The sequence below is a fragment of the Pimephales promelas genome, chromosome 16 (assembly GCF_988280905.1).
Source record: "Pimephales promelas chromosome 16, fPimPro1.hap1.1, whole genome shotgun sequence".
Classification (NCBI taxonomy): domain Eukaryota; kingdom Metazoa; phylum Chordata; class Actinopteri; order Cypriniformes; family Leuciscidae; genus Pimephales; species Pimephales promelas.
Window position 1 is genome coordinate 8,941,186 of NC_142784.1, and position 12,440 is coordinate 8,953,625.

At 35.5% G+C, this 12,440-nt stretch overlaps 1 protein-coding gene across 3 annotated transcripts in view; it reads left to right on the forward strand.

The window, feature by feature from the left end:
• Positions 1-12,440, forward strand: part of wdr62 (WD repeat domain 62) — a 50,253-nt gene that overhangs the window by 14,096 nt on the left and 23,717 nt on the right. For all 3 annotated transcript variants that reach the window (XM_089120953.1, XM_089120955.1, XM_089120954.1), the window contains exons 8-19: positions 726-886; positions 1,719-1,908; positions 1,984-2,133; positions 5,080-5,243; positions 5,326-5,417; positions 6,953-7,078; positions 7,174-7,244; positions 8,746-8,867; positions 10,005-10,080; positions 10,199-10,310; positions 10,457-10,520; positions 11,226-11,348. In XM_089120953.1, coding sequence (XP_088977079.1) covers positions 726-886; positions 1,719-1,908; positions 1,984-2,133; positions 5,080-5,243; positions 5,326-5,417; positions 6,953-7,078; positions 7,174-7,244; positions 8,746-8,867; positions 10,005-10,080; positions 10,199-10,310; positions 10,457-10,520; positions 11,226-11,348 — 1,451 coding nt within the window. The remainder of the gene's footprint in view (positions 1-725; positions 887-1,718; positions 1,909-1,983; positions 2,134-5,079; positions 5,244-5,325; positions 5,418-6,952; positions 7,079-7,173; positions 7,245-8,745; positions 8,868-10,004; positions 10,081-10,198; positions 10,311-10,456; positions 10,521-11,225; positions 11,349-12,440) is intronic.

Consider the following 12,440-nt stretch of genomic DNA (forward strand, 5'->3'; position numbering starts at 1 on the left):
ATAATATTATTAATATAGACAATGTATTATGACTAATGGAATATAAGTACAGTATTTAATAATGTATTTAACTGTTAGGCTATTGTTTTTCATACAAAAAATACAGAAACCATAAAGTTAGTGCCATGATAGTGAGGAGCTAAGTTATAGGCTATACCTGGTTTTATCTGTGGTTATCATGATCTAAATGCATGATACTGGATGACCAATGGTTAATTTGAATACAACTCAAACAGTCAGAATATTACTTTTTACCAAATAAAAATGTGGTTGTTGCATAAGAAAAAAACAACAAAAAACAGATGTTACTGTTTTTGTTAATGAACATAAATTTAAAGAGTAGTTTAAAAACAGAATTAACACTCTGGTTTATACAACTTTCACTTAGTTGCAAAAATCTGCCTTTAAACTTGAAAAAAATAAATATTTGACATATATCGTGATAATTATCGATATCGACTGATATAAAAAAAAATATCGTGATAATTTTTTTTGGCCATATCGCCCAGCCCTAGTTTGGTTTATTCCCCTTCCTGAAGCACCAACAGTTCCTCAACAAATCTGAATCTAATGTTCCTTGTAATTAGTTTTAATCCTCATTTAAAAAGTAAATTTGCATACATCCAGTAAGACCCTACAAAATATTCATGCATTTATCACAGAATATGTCTCGGAGACTATAGGATGCTATTTTAAAGTATGCTGTGTTTGTTTTGCGTCTGTAGACGACGTCAGCGCAGTGCTTGTCGGTGAGCGAGACGTTTGTTTTCTGCGGTTGTGCTGACGGGACGGTGCGCGTGTTCAGCCCTCAGGACCTGCGCTACATCACCACTCTGCACCGGCCGCACTGCTTGGGGGTCGACGTGTCTCAGGGCACACAGCCGGGGTAAGAGACGATCAGGAATACAGCTGCAAACGCCATACGTTTACACATTACTGTCATTTACCACATGCAAAAAACTAAGATTATGATTGTTAACTGTAATTGATATAAGCAAAGCTATATCTGATCCACAGTTTTTCTACTTGAAAACAGAAGGAGGGAAAAAAATGGACTATGTTTAGAGGAGAAACAAGATTTCACGTCTTTTCCAGTAAAATATTGTTCAAAGCTTGCAAAACAGAATAGGAAGGAAGCATATGGCTTAATCGTACCTCTCGTTTTGAACGTTTTTATTTGCTGCCATTATTACTAAAACTTGAACTCTCCGTACCAGAAATCCATATAAAAGCAACTTTCACACGCGTTTAAATGTTTAGAGTACCTAAACTTTTGCTTACAAGTTATTGTTCTTATTATGATTCAGATTATTAAAAAAAAAAACTCAACTTGTATTCCAGAAAATACTATACTTAGAATTCAGACATGTAGCTATTTCAAGTTTATTATAAAAGGAATTAGCTTTACTTGAAAAGTTAATTAAGTGATTTACTTTGCATTAATTGAAATAAAGTTTAACTTAATTTTTTTTTTAAAAAACTTAATTTATTTCAGCTAGTGCTAAAATAACAAAAACGTAATAAAAACTATAGACATTTCTAATAAAATTACTAAAACAATAACTAGATTTAATATGAATTTGAAAATCCAAAATATTAAGAATAACTATAATAGTGTCAATGCAACATGTTCTTGTGGTTTGAATTATCTCGATTGTGTGATTGTTCAAACATTTTTTTTGTTAAACATTCAATGTAATTTTTTTCTCTCTTCATAGGCATTTGTTCGGTGCAAACCCAGAAGCACAGTATCCAGATACCCTGGCTTTAACCTTTGACCCTGTGACCAGGCACTTGACGTGTGTGTATAACGACCATAGTGTGTACGTGTGGGACGTGCGGGACATTCGCAATGTTGGGAAGGTGTATTCAGCTCTGTACCACAGCGGGTGTGTGTGGAGTGTGGAGGTGCGTATCTCAGACCAGCTCATGTTTAGGTTATCAGAACAAGGCCAGTTTATGAATGCATAATATCCTCTGCAGACCTACCCTGATCTTGAAGATTCATCAGCATGTCTGTCGCCCGGATCCTTCCTCACCTGTTCATCCGATAACACCATCCGCCTGTGGAAAAGTGAGTCGCCGCAGAGTCACGGCTCGGCTCTCGGCCTTCGACACAACCTCTACAGCCAGGTGATGATGATAATTCGTTTTATTTCGCCTTTCAAGACACTCAAGGACACCTTACAATAATAAAATATATTATAAAGATAAACATGCGTATTCCACCTATACTATACACTTTAAAAACTGGCTGTCTGACAATTACAGCTGCACACATTAATTTGACAGATGTGTTGTGTATTTAATGTGACATGATCATGCTGCCTGCCTCAATGTTATGTCCAGTATGTGCTTCAATGTGGCCTCATGTTTAGTATGTCTGTCCCCTCTTGACAAGTCCTGCTCTAAATATAATTGTATTATATTATATTGATGTATGCCTATTGACAACTGCCCGGGGACTACAGCTGGAAATTAGCAGTAGGGGTTAAAGCTGCTCTTTTAATCAAAAGGAGCTGTCCACGTTAGGGCTGGGCGATATATCGAGTATGTACGATCTATCGTTATGTTTTTTGAAACGATATGGAATGAGGCAATACCGTTTATATCGATACAGTAGTTTGATATGAGCACATCTGAAAAATAGCGGAGGTTGCAGTGTGAGCTGCTGCAGTGAAAGTAGCAAGGCTACGTAGTACAATTTGTCCTAAACATGACACAAGCTTATATTAATTGCGTCAAAATCACTTTGATATAGTTAACAAGTTTAAGGCAGCTTGCCGCCCTGTCAAATGCTCTGACAGACACTGTTGCTGACTGACAGATATACTTGCGCTGTTTAATGCGTTTGAGATGTGGTGCTTTCCTCAGTGCTCAACTTACATTTCACAGGTATATTCTCCATCTGTAAATGTTAGAAAGTAAAGCAAATATGTCCATTTCACAACAAATATGTCCATGTCAGAAGAGGACGAGCTTCTGCAAGTGAATCTCCGCTAAAATTCATGCTTCCTTGAACGAGCGCCGGCACGCGCATGCGCGTGAATAGTACTACGTAGTACGCAATAATTCTGACTAAAATAAACATATTGCTAAAATATTTGTTGTTGGAGAAAATAAATGTGCCATATGTGGAATTTTAAACATACAAGTATATATGTTTAATGAAAGTGAAAGTGATTATAATGGGGTAATCAAATGCAGGCTAATATAATTAGTTTGTGCTTTTGTTTTTGTTTTTATTTTCATTTTTAGTTTAGCTTTTAGTCAATATAAAAACAAAAGCTTTTTGTACATAATATATTGCATAGCCTATATTATATTTGTTTCCATATCCTTCAATATCAACATTGTTTGTAGGATATCATTGGGCCGAATGTGAATATATATATATATATATATATTTATTTATTTATTTATTTATTTTTTTAAATATAAAGATTAGAAAACATAGAAAGTACCGAGATATATATCGTATATCGCCATTTGACCAAAAAATATCGAGATATGATTTTTTGGCCATATCGCCCAGCCCTAGTCCACGTCATTATAAACTAAACTAAAATGCATAATTATACAAAAACGGAAAAGAAGTGATTTTGTAAAATCAATTTTCCCAGTAACATTACTAAAATCAATCAGTATAGGCTAATCTAAAAAAAAAAAAAAGTTTTAAGACGTGATTTAAAAATTGAATGACTAAGATTATTACGTACACGCACTACTGTTAGACTCCACCGGGGCGGCCGCGGGACATCACAGTTTTCACAAATATTTTCATAATTCGTCTTTTTATTTATTTGTTATGGGTTCGTATGGTTTGGGGAAAATAAATAAACCCAGAAAGTTTTTGGAAAAGTCATGGAAATTGGTTTCACAAATATCTGTAAAATAGAATACATGTTTAATCAGTGCCTGAATTTCGGAGTGTGATTGCCGGTGTTCTGACAATTCATGCTACCCATCGTGATTTCCTACTTACCGGTTATGCGCATGTGCAGACTCACAGTTTTTTTTTTTTTTTTTTTTTTACAAAAGGTACATTTTCCTGTTATAATGTATAATTTCCCTTTAAAAAATGCTTACTACCATATGAATATTTGTACGGTCAGACAGCTGAAAAGGAATAACTGAAAGTTTCAGTTACTAGAAGAAAAGGTGTACTTTGACAAGTCAAAGATGAATATTTTATGATAATTTTTACTTTTCACACCGTTTTAAAAATAAAAACAGTAGTCTACAGTATACAGTAGCTACTCATAACTTAGAATTGTATTAGAATTGTATTTCATACGACTTTAATCGGCATTCTGTGATCAATTCGCGCTACGGTAGCATTTTTCGACAAGGCAGCAAAAATCGACAGAACACCGGTAATGCGCTTAGTTTTACTAATGCGCCTCTTTTACCAAAACTAATAATATTGCTTGAACAAATGCAATACTTAGGGTTCATGACATTATGTTCACAGTCTTAGTCATCAGTTACCCACCCTCATGTCCTCCCAAAAGACTTTTTGTTCATCTTTCAAACACAAATTAAGATATTAAAGTCAAAACTGACCCTATTTACTTTGTTAGCTCATATTATTAGTCTTGTGGTGAACAATTAATGCAAGTTAATACACAAACTATTTTTTTTTCTGTCTTTAATCAAAATCTGAAAATGTCCTTCCGCTCTGGAATGGCGTTCCTCCTTTGACGTCAGTTTGATGCCTTTGTTTTGATGTTTGATGAGGGTTTGTTCACCTAAAAATGAAACTATCCCATGATTTACTCACCCTCAAGCCATCCTACGCTTTCAAAAGGACTTTCTTCTTTCAACTGAACACAGTTATATTCAAAAATATCCTGGCTCTTCCAAGCTTTAAAATCGGAGTGAATATTACCTGAGATTTAAAAGTAATGCATACGATTCCAGGGGGTTAATAAAGGCCTTCATCATATAAATTGTCTCTTCAGAGGACTTGGATTAATCCACTTGATTCATATGGAGGAACAAAGAGTAAACGTTGACAGAATGGTTTGCCGGTGTCGTCTTGAGTTCATTGGTTTATTGTTTGTGAACATGTTCCAGGACATCGTAAGGATAGTATATGTGGATGATGACACGCAGTACCTCAAAGCTGAGGCTGAGAAAGCTGAGGGAGGAGGCCAGGATGGTAAATCTGGGATCAGGGTGATGGGAATCAGCCCAGATGGACAGCATTTGGCAGCTGGAGACCGCAGTGGGAACCTGAGGTGAGGGGAATGAGGCGTCTGTGCAGAGAACCAAATCCTACATCTATATGTATATATGCTGAAGCAATGGTCTCTTCTTCAGGATCTTCGGCTTGCAGTTTATGGACGAACTGCTGAAAATCGAGGCTCATGATTCGGAGGTCTTGTGTCTAGCCTTTTCTCCTATTGAGACCGGTCAGTGAGCCTTTATTTAATTACAAATGCATATTTTTGTAATGCGCAACTACTTTACTGGGTTACTTTGTCATTGGCAAAATGAGCTTTCAGTAAAACTAGTCTGCCTATTCAGTAATAAATTTGGTGCTAACTTACCAGAGAGAACTGAGAAAAAAGGCTCTTTTGCCAAAGAGGTAGGAAAACACCCATAATGCACTGGACATGCTGCTGTCCGAGGCCACTCCCATCGGTCTGCTATGGATACGCTTGACCAGAGTCAAATACGTTAGTAGGAAATTCCTCTTAGCAAACTTTAGGTCATAATGGTGTCGACTTTTAAGTTAGAGGAGGTTGACCATGCACTTGCAGCACTTCAACACAAGTGTTTTTTGCAATTGGCAAGCCGAACGGACGTGACGCGGGGGCGTGGCTGGATCGACGATTCCATTTTTTTTTTAATTCGAAGTTCGAGATTGTGAATTAATTTCTGTGACACCCTTAGTAGCTTTCATTGCCAGCGTGTTGTGGGCAGTGGCTTAAAGCTGAGCAGAGTACGGAAAGAAAAAAACCTCAGTGCTTGTGGTGAACGTCTTATGCCAAAAGGAGGGGAACAACTGAAAGAAACTGCCATTCTTCTGTCACTTTGACCCGACTCAAAAGTCGCATGCAGAAAGAAAGCTGTTGTCATGCTGTTCCTTTTCTGCCATAATTCTGTTTAAAGAGTTGAATTCTGAATTTTAATGTAATACAGTATGTTACCATTTTCAGAGATAACCCTACCCTTACAATAACTGTTCTGTTAATAACCCTCAGACGATCTGTGACCGGGGATACGAAATTTTCACGAGAACTTTCAAAAGTCTGCCGGATTACATTTTTTACGTTTTTACGATTACGTGTTTTTTCTCAACACGGAGTAGTATTTAACATTGTTCCTTTGTATTTTGTATATATATATATATATATATATATATATATATATATATACACACTACTGATATTATCATCACAATACAAAGTGGGTTGAAAATTGGTGAAGTTACTCTAAGTTTGAGGAGAAATACTAGTGTTATTCTGCGCTTTGTTTTAATTCGCGCGCCGAGCGAAACTGACGTGCGTAAAATCAAAAGTTTGAAGCGAAATTTACGCCCGTCTCTTGACGGCCATCTTTTTTTATGTTGGTCGAGCATTCATCAAGAGATTCACCACACTGTATTTGCTCTGGAGAGCAGAACAGCGGCATGGGCATCATCGTCGCCGTATTTGTGTCCACTTTGGAGGCGAACCGTTTTGTGAGTTTTACCATTTGGAGCTGCACCTGGATGACGGCCGGTGTCATCGATGTACTTCCGCCTGTCCCGCACCCAGTTTGATGACCTGTTGTCTCGCGTAACGCGTCTTTGCATTGACTTAACGTTTAAATCATTCGCGCCTGACGTGCTATTAGCGTCCAGTGTGAATGCACCATTAGACATGCTGATCGGCTCACTGTAGTGTAAAACACAGCAAATTGTAATTATCTACAGTGCAGAAGAGTGTGTTTGTCCTGTCAGGTTTGCATCTGTTGGCTTCTGCAAGTCGTGATCGGCTCATTCACATCTTTGACGTGGAGAAGAAATGCAACCTAGTGCAGACGGTTTACGATCATTCGGCCTCCATCACTGCCATCAAATTCACAGGTCGGTTCTCAACGTTCGTTGCCGCCGGTCTCCAATTCTTTCGGCTATTCTGACTTTTCATACATTTCTTGTCTTTCATGCATGTGTTTTTGCAGGTCTGAATTCAGAGTTGTGTTTGGTCAGCTGTGGCGCTGACAAGAGCATCTATTTTCGATCTGCTGAGAAGGTGAGCAGGATGTGGTTACCGTTCAGATTAGCGTTACTGCTATAATGTTATTGAGCTATCTTGTGGGGCTGGTCGATTAATCGAACCCGAAATTCAGAGCCTATATCCGACGTAATTTTACCATGTCTGTTATTTTGGTTTTTGAATCCTATTAATATTTCCGTCCACGGTGTTTTAATAAACTTTCCCCTTAAAAAAAAAAAAGAAGAAACGTTACTTCAAAAATAAGTATTTTTTACATTTAAAAAAAAAATTGGGTCCCACTTTATATTAAGTGGCTTTAAGTACTATGTACTTACATTGAACAATAAGTACAATGTATTATTGTGTTCCTGTTTTATTGTAAAACACTTCTGCTGCTATTGAGGTGTGATACGGGTAAGGTTAGGGACAGGTGTGGTGATATGGGTCGGTTTAAGGGTAAGTTAAGGTGTGAGGGGAGGGTCAACTTTGTAATTACAAATGTAATTACATAAGTTAATTATAGCTGTAAGTACATGCTGGAATTTTAAAATGTAAGTACAATGTAAAAACATGTATGTACACAATAAGTCCATTCTATCAATTTATTAATTTCAGTGTAATTACATAGTACGTAAAGCCACTTAATATAAAGTGGGACCAAAAATTGAAATATTTCATATTATATATTCATCTGTTTTTCCTTATTTTAGAATCACAAAGATGGGATTATGCACTCTTTCATTAGACAAAATATTAACATATTTATAGTATAAGCCTAGCCAGTGACATGAAAGAAAAAAAATATAAAATAATTGTTCAATAATCGTAATCGAGGTAACTTGTTTGATTAATCGCGATTATGATTTTAGACAAAATCGTCCAGCCCTAGTATCTTGTATATCTACAGCAGAGAGGTTTCGCTTGGATAGATGATCATCCGAAATATGATCATGCACTTGGAGATATTCAACAACAATTATGCAGGCTAAATATGCCATGGACTCCACATTCTAGTTTATTTTCTTAATTTATATTATCAATTTATTACCCTCTGATATATCAGTTATTAAATCAAGAAGGGAAAGAGTAAAAAATTCTTAATGATTTAAATAAATTAATATAATGTATATTGTATATATACTTTTTTAAAACTTAATGTATGCTAGGATAATATAAATAGTTAAATTACAGAAATAAATACTAAATATGAGGAAAAATACATCATAGGGCCCTAATTTTATTTTTGCTAATGTTTTAATAAAGCATGTCTTACTAATTTAAATCATTCAACTTAAACCATTTTAAATACATTTTACCTAATAAATTATTAATGTGATTTTAAATGGAGGGGAATAAACTAAATGGTCGAAGGCTTTAAAAGACCTGTCCGCTGTAGTGGACATCATGTGTCAGAGGGCTAATCTGAAAAATGAACATGCAAATAGATTTCTTGGCTTCGCTTTTAATTAATGTGACTTTTTAATGTCACTTTTTCACATGTACTTTCTGACTGTTGTTGTTTTGTGTCTTCTCAAAGACCTCAGAGGGCTTGAACTTCTCACGATCACATCACATAGTGGAGAAGACCACACTGTATGACATGGATCTGGACGCCACGCGCACACACACGGCCATTGCGTGCCAGGACCGCAACATTAGGTAGGGCTTCATGTGAGGCGTCACTACCGCTTACACTGTGAACTTCTACAAAAATTATTTGTCTTCTTTTAAGCAAATCTTCAAAGATTTATATGCATTAACCTGTTAACTGTCACCCCCCCTTTTTTGAATAGACATGAAAATGCACATTTCGAACTTAAATGGTTGTAATTCAGGAATGCTTTGGAATATAGACATATGATTGGTCTTGTTTTAAAGAAGACATTTGGCAGATTTTTGTAGAAGTGAAATAAATTAAGAAAGTGAAACAGAAAAAAAGTTATAGAAGTTTGAGTTTATGGAAATGTACAATGTAAAAATATTAATTATTCATATTTTACATAAAATATATATTTTCAAAACCTGGGCTACTCTAAAATGGCAGAAAGATCAAAGCCAAAAATCTGAACAAGTTGTGTTTCAAATTTTAGGTTGATATCTCAAAAAATGAGCTTTCAGTAAGATTTTGTTTGAGCGCAGTACCAAACTTTTTCACTAGGGCACAATCAGACTCCATTACTGCCCATATAAGGGCGCCTGCATTTCCATTTGTGTTTTGAGTGATATGAACCATTATTTTCACAATTTTCATACAATTTCTGAAGTAGAGATCCTATTCAGAAGTAGCATGGGAAGTTTGGCAGATTTTGATATGAATTGAACCTCTAAGAAACACATACAAAGAACATGCATGTAAGTCATAGCTAGCTGCCACGTCACAAATGGTGAATTTATTATTTTTTTCTTGATATTTCAAACTTTTCAGACCTTTTTTTTCCAAAATAATTGAATGGATTCTATCTTTTGAACTTTTGGCATGAAAACAAACTGAGGTATCTACCATTTTTTCATGATTTTTCATGTTTACTGCCATTTTAAAATAAAGGTCTGAACACGCCTTATGAGTATGAAAAATTCTTGTTTTATATTGATAAATTATGGCTCCTCTGTAATATATTTTGAAAATCAGTCACCAAATATGGAAACTAGAGATTGTAAGCTTTCAAATGATATATAGTTTGTCAATATTATTTAAGGTATTTACTAAGATATTATTGTTTTAAAAATATAGTGGCAAACGTCCCACCTGTGGGACGGTGACAGTTAAGTGGTTAATATGTTCATTTGCATTTTCAGAGTGTACGATGTGAGGAGTGGCAAGATGAAAAAGTGTTTCAAGGGCTCCCTGAATGATGATGGCACACTGCTCAAGGTGTGTGTGTGTGTGTGTGTGTTTGTAATGCTGTTTATTGTGTAACTGACTACCAGAGTAAGTTCTGTTTTAAAACCCTTTGCATTTGTTGGCAATAAGGTTGTGTTTCTCCTCTCAGGTCCAGTTGGATCCCTCTGGGATGTTTCTGGCCACCAGTTGTTCAGACAAAAATATCTGCATCTTTGACTATGAGTCAGGCGAATGTGTGGCCACCTTATTTGGACATTCGGGTACGTGTATTTCTCTTAACCAATGATTTCATTCTTACTATTCAGAAATATGGATGTATAAAAAAAATATATATAAATGTATTTATATTTATTTAAAAGATTTTTGGGGTCGCCTTGTTATTGACCAAACTTTTATTCTCCCTCAGAAATTGTTACAGGAATGAAATTCAGCCGGGACTGCCGGCATCTGATCACTGTATCTGGTGACAGGTACATCTTTAAAATGTTGCCTTTACTTTTTTTATTTATTGTATTTCTGATTTTTCAAGAAACTGTTTTATACAGTATTAAAAACTGTAACCTCTTAAATATTTTTACATTTTAATCCGATATAAAACAACATGGGCGTGGATTGAAGGATTCCTGTGGGTCCTTAAAGTCTTGTCTAATCAAATTTAAAGCTGTAAAAAGCCTTGAATATCCTAAATCTTATAACAAAAGTCTTAATTATCATTTTAAAGGGTCTTAAATTTGGGCATGGATAAACAGAAATCATCATACAGTTCATGTGATTATTAAACTTCAATAGGCGATGATTTAATACATTGATCACTGAACGTTCAACGTCAAGCTTTTTGCAATCAATAAATACCATGCTTTTGTATAGATTATGATTTTTTTATATATATATATATATATATATATATAGTATATATTTTATATAAAAATTATATTATATTTTACATTAAGCTACTGAGAGTAGTACATTTTGAGCCACATATGCTGAAAGGCACAAGCTTTGTTAAATGGCTAAAGTATATTAGAGAGTAATAGAAATGCTTTTGTGACATTTTGATATTCTATACTCACATTAGGAGCAACCCTTCAAATTCTTTCTTGAAAATATTCTCTGCTGTGTGTTAAAACCACACTCTCTGATTCGGATCACAGTGTAATGTGTGTTTGCGTGTCCAGCTGTGTGTTTGTGTGGCGGCTGGACTCTCAGATGACCAACTCCATGAGGAAGAGGTTGGCGGAGAGAAAGCAGAAAGCAGGCCTGAGGGTTCAACGGGCCCCCAGCAAACAAGAAGCCATCAGGTAGAGTCAATTATAAAGACTGCCAATCTGATCTCTGCCTGAATGTTCACGCTGGAGGTGTTTGCATAGACCCAGGTTGAGTGATTAGACCCAGCATGTGTGATTTGTGTATAGCGAAAGGTTTTTTGCAAACATCTAGGGGTGGGCAGTGTAAACAGTGTTGCCACAGTTACTTTGAAAAAGTAACTAAGTTATTTTACAAGTTACTTGATTTTTAAAGTAACTAAGTTACTTTACAAGTTACTTGATTTTAAAAGTAACTAAGTTACTTACAAGTTACTTTTATTAGTTACATTCAGCAGTTGCCGACAACACACCCTCAACATAACGACCTCAACATAAAAAAACACACGACGTCAACATAAAAATTATAACCGGTTTTGCCAACATTCACTTTATTGGAAGTGTATTTTTAACAGTAACATCAACAATCTATCTCCTGTCATTGAAAGTTTAGCTTAAAAACTATTTCCTGAAAAAAACATGTTTTACAAAAAAAAACAAAAAAAACAGTCTTTCTTGACTTAACTTAAGTCTTTCTTCACCTCACTTAACATAAATACTTGTTTTTATAAAAAATAAAATAAAGACAGCCTTTCTTGTCTTCACTTAACATAAATACTTGTCTTTATAAAAAATTTAAATATAGACTATAAAATTTCTTGACCTGACATATTTAACAGTTAACACTTTGACAAAACTTACTATTTATAATCTGCATTTTTTATTTTTTTATCTTTATTTTTTATCTTATGTTTAATCCCATGTTATGAGTTAATGAGAGAGGCGAGTAAAACCAGTGGTTGTACATCATTAACAGAAGCTTCTCAAACCTCTCGGGTTGAAACGAAGGTGACCGTGTTTAATCGCAGCATTTCCTCCACAACAAACTGCCCGACCAACTTCTTCAACTCCCCCCACTTACTGGTTTTGCAACGAAGTCCAGGTTTTGCTTTTGTGGTGGGGAACCTGCTCTCTGCTTCGCATCACCTGGCGTGACTTGCTCTGTAAGTTTGGCTGTGCGGTGCTGCGAATCCAAATGTTTTTTGTTTGTTTTGGTAAATTTGACGAAGTGTTTCTGTAGGTAGATAA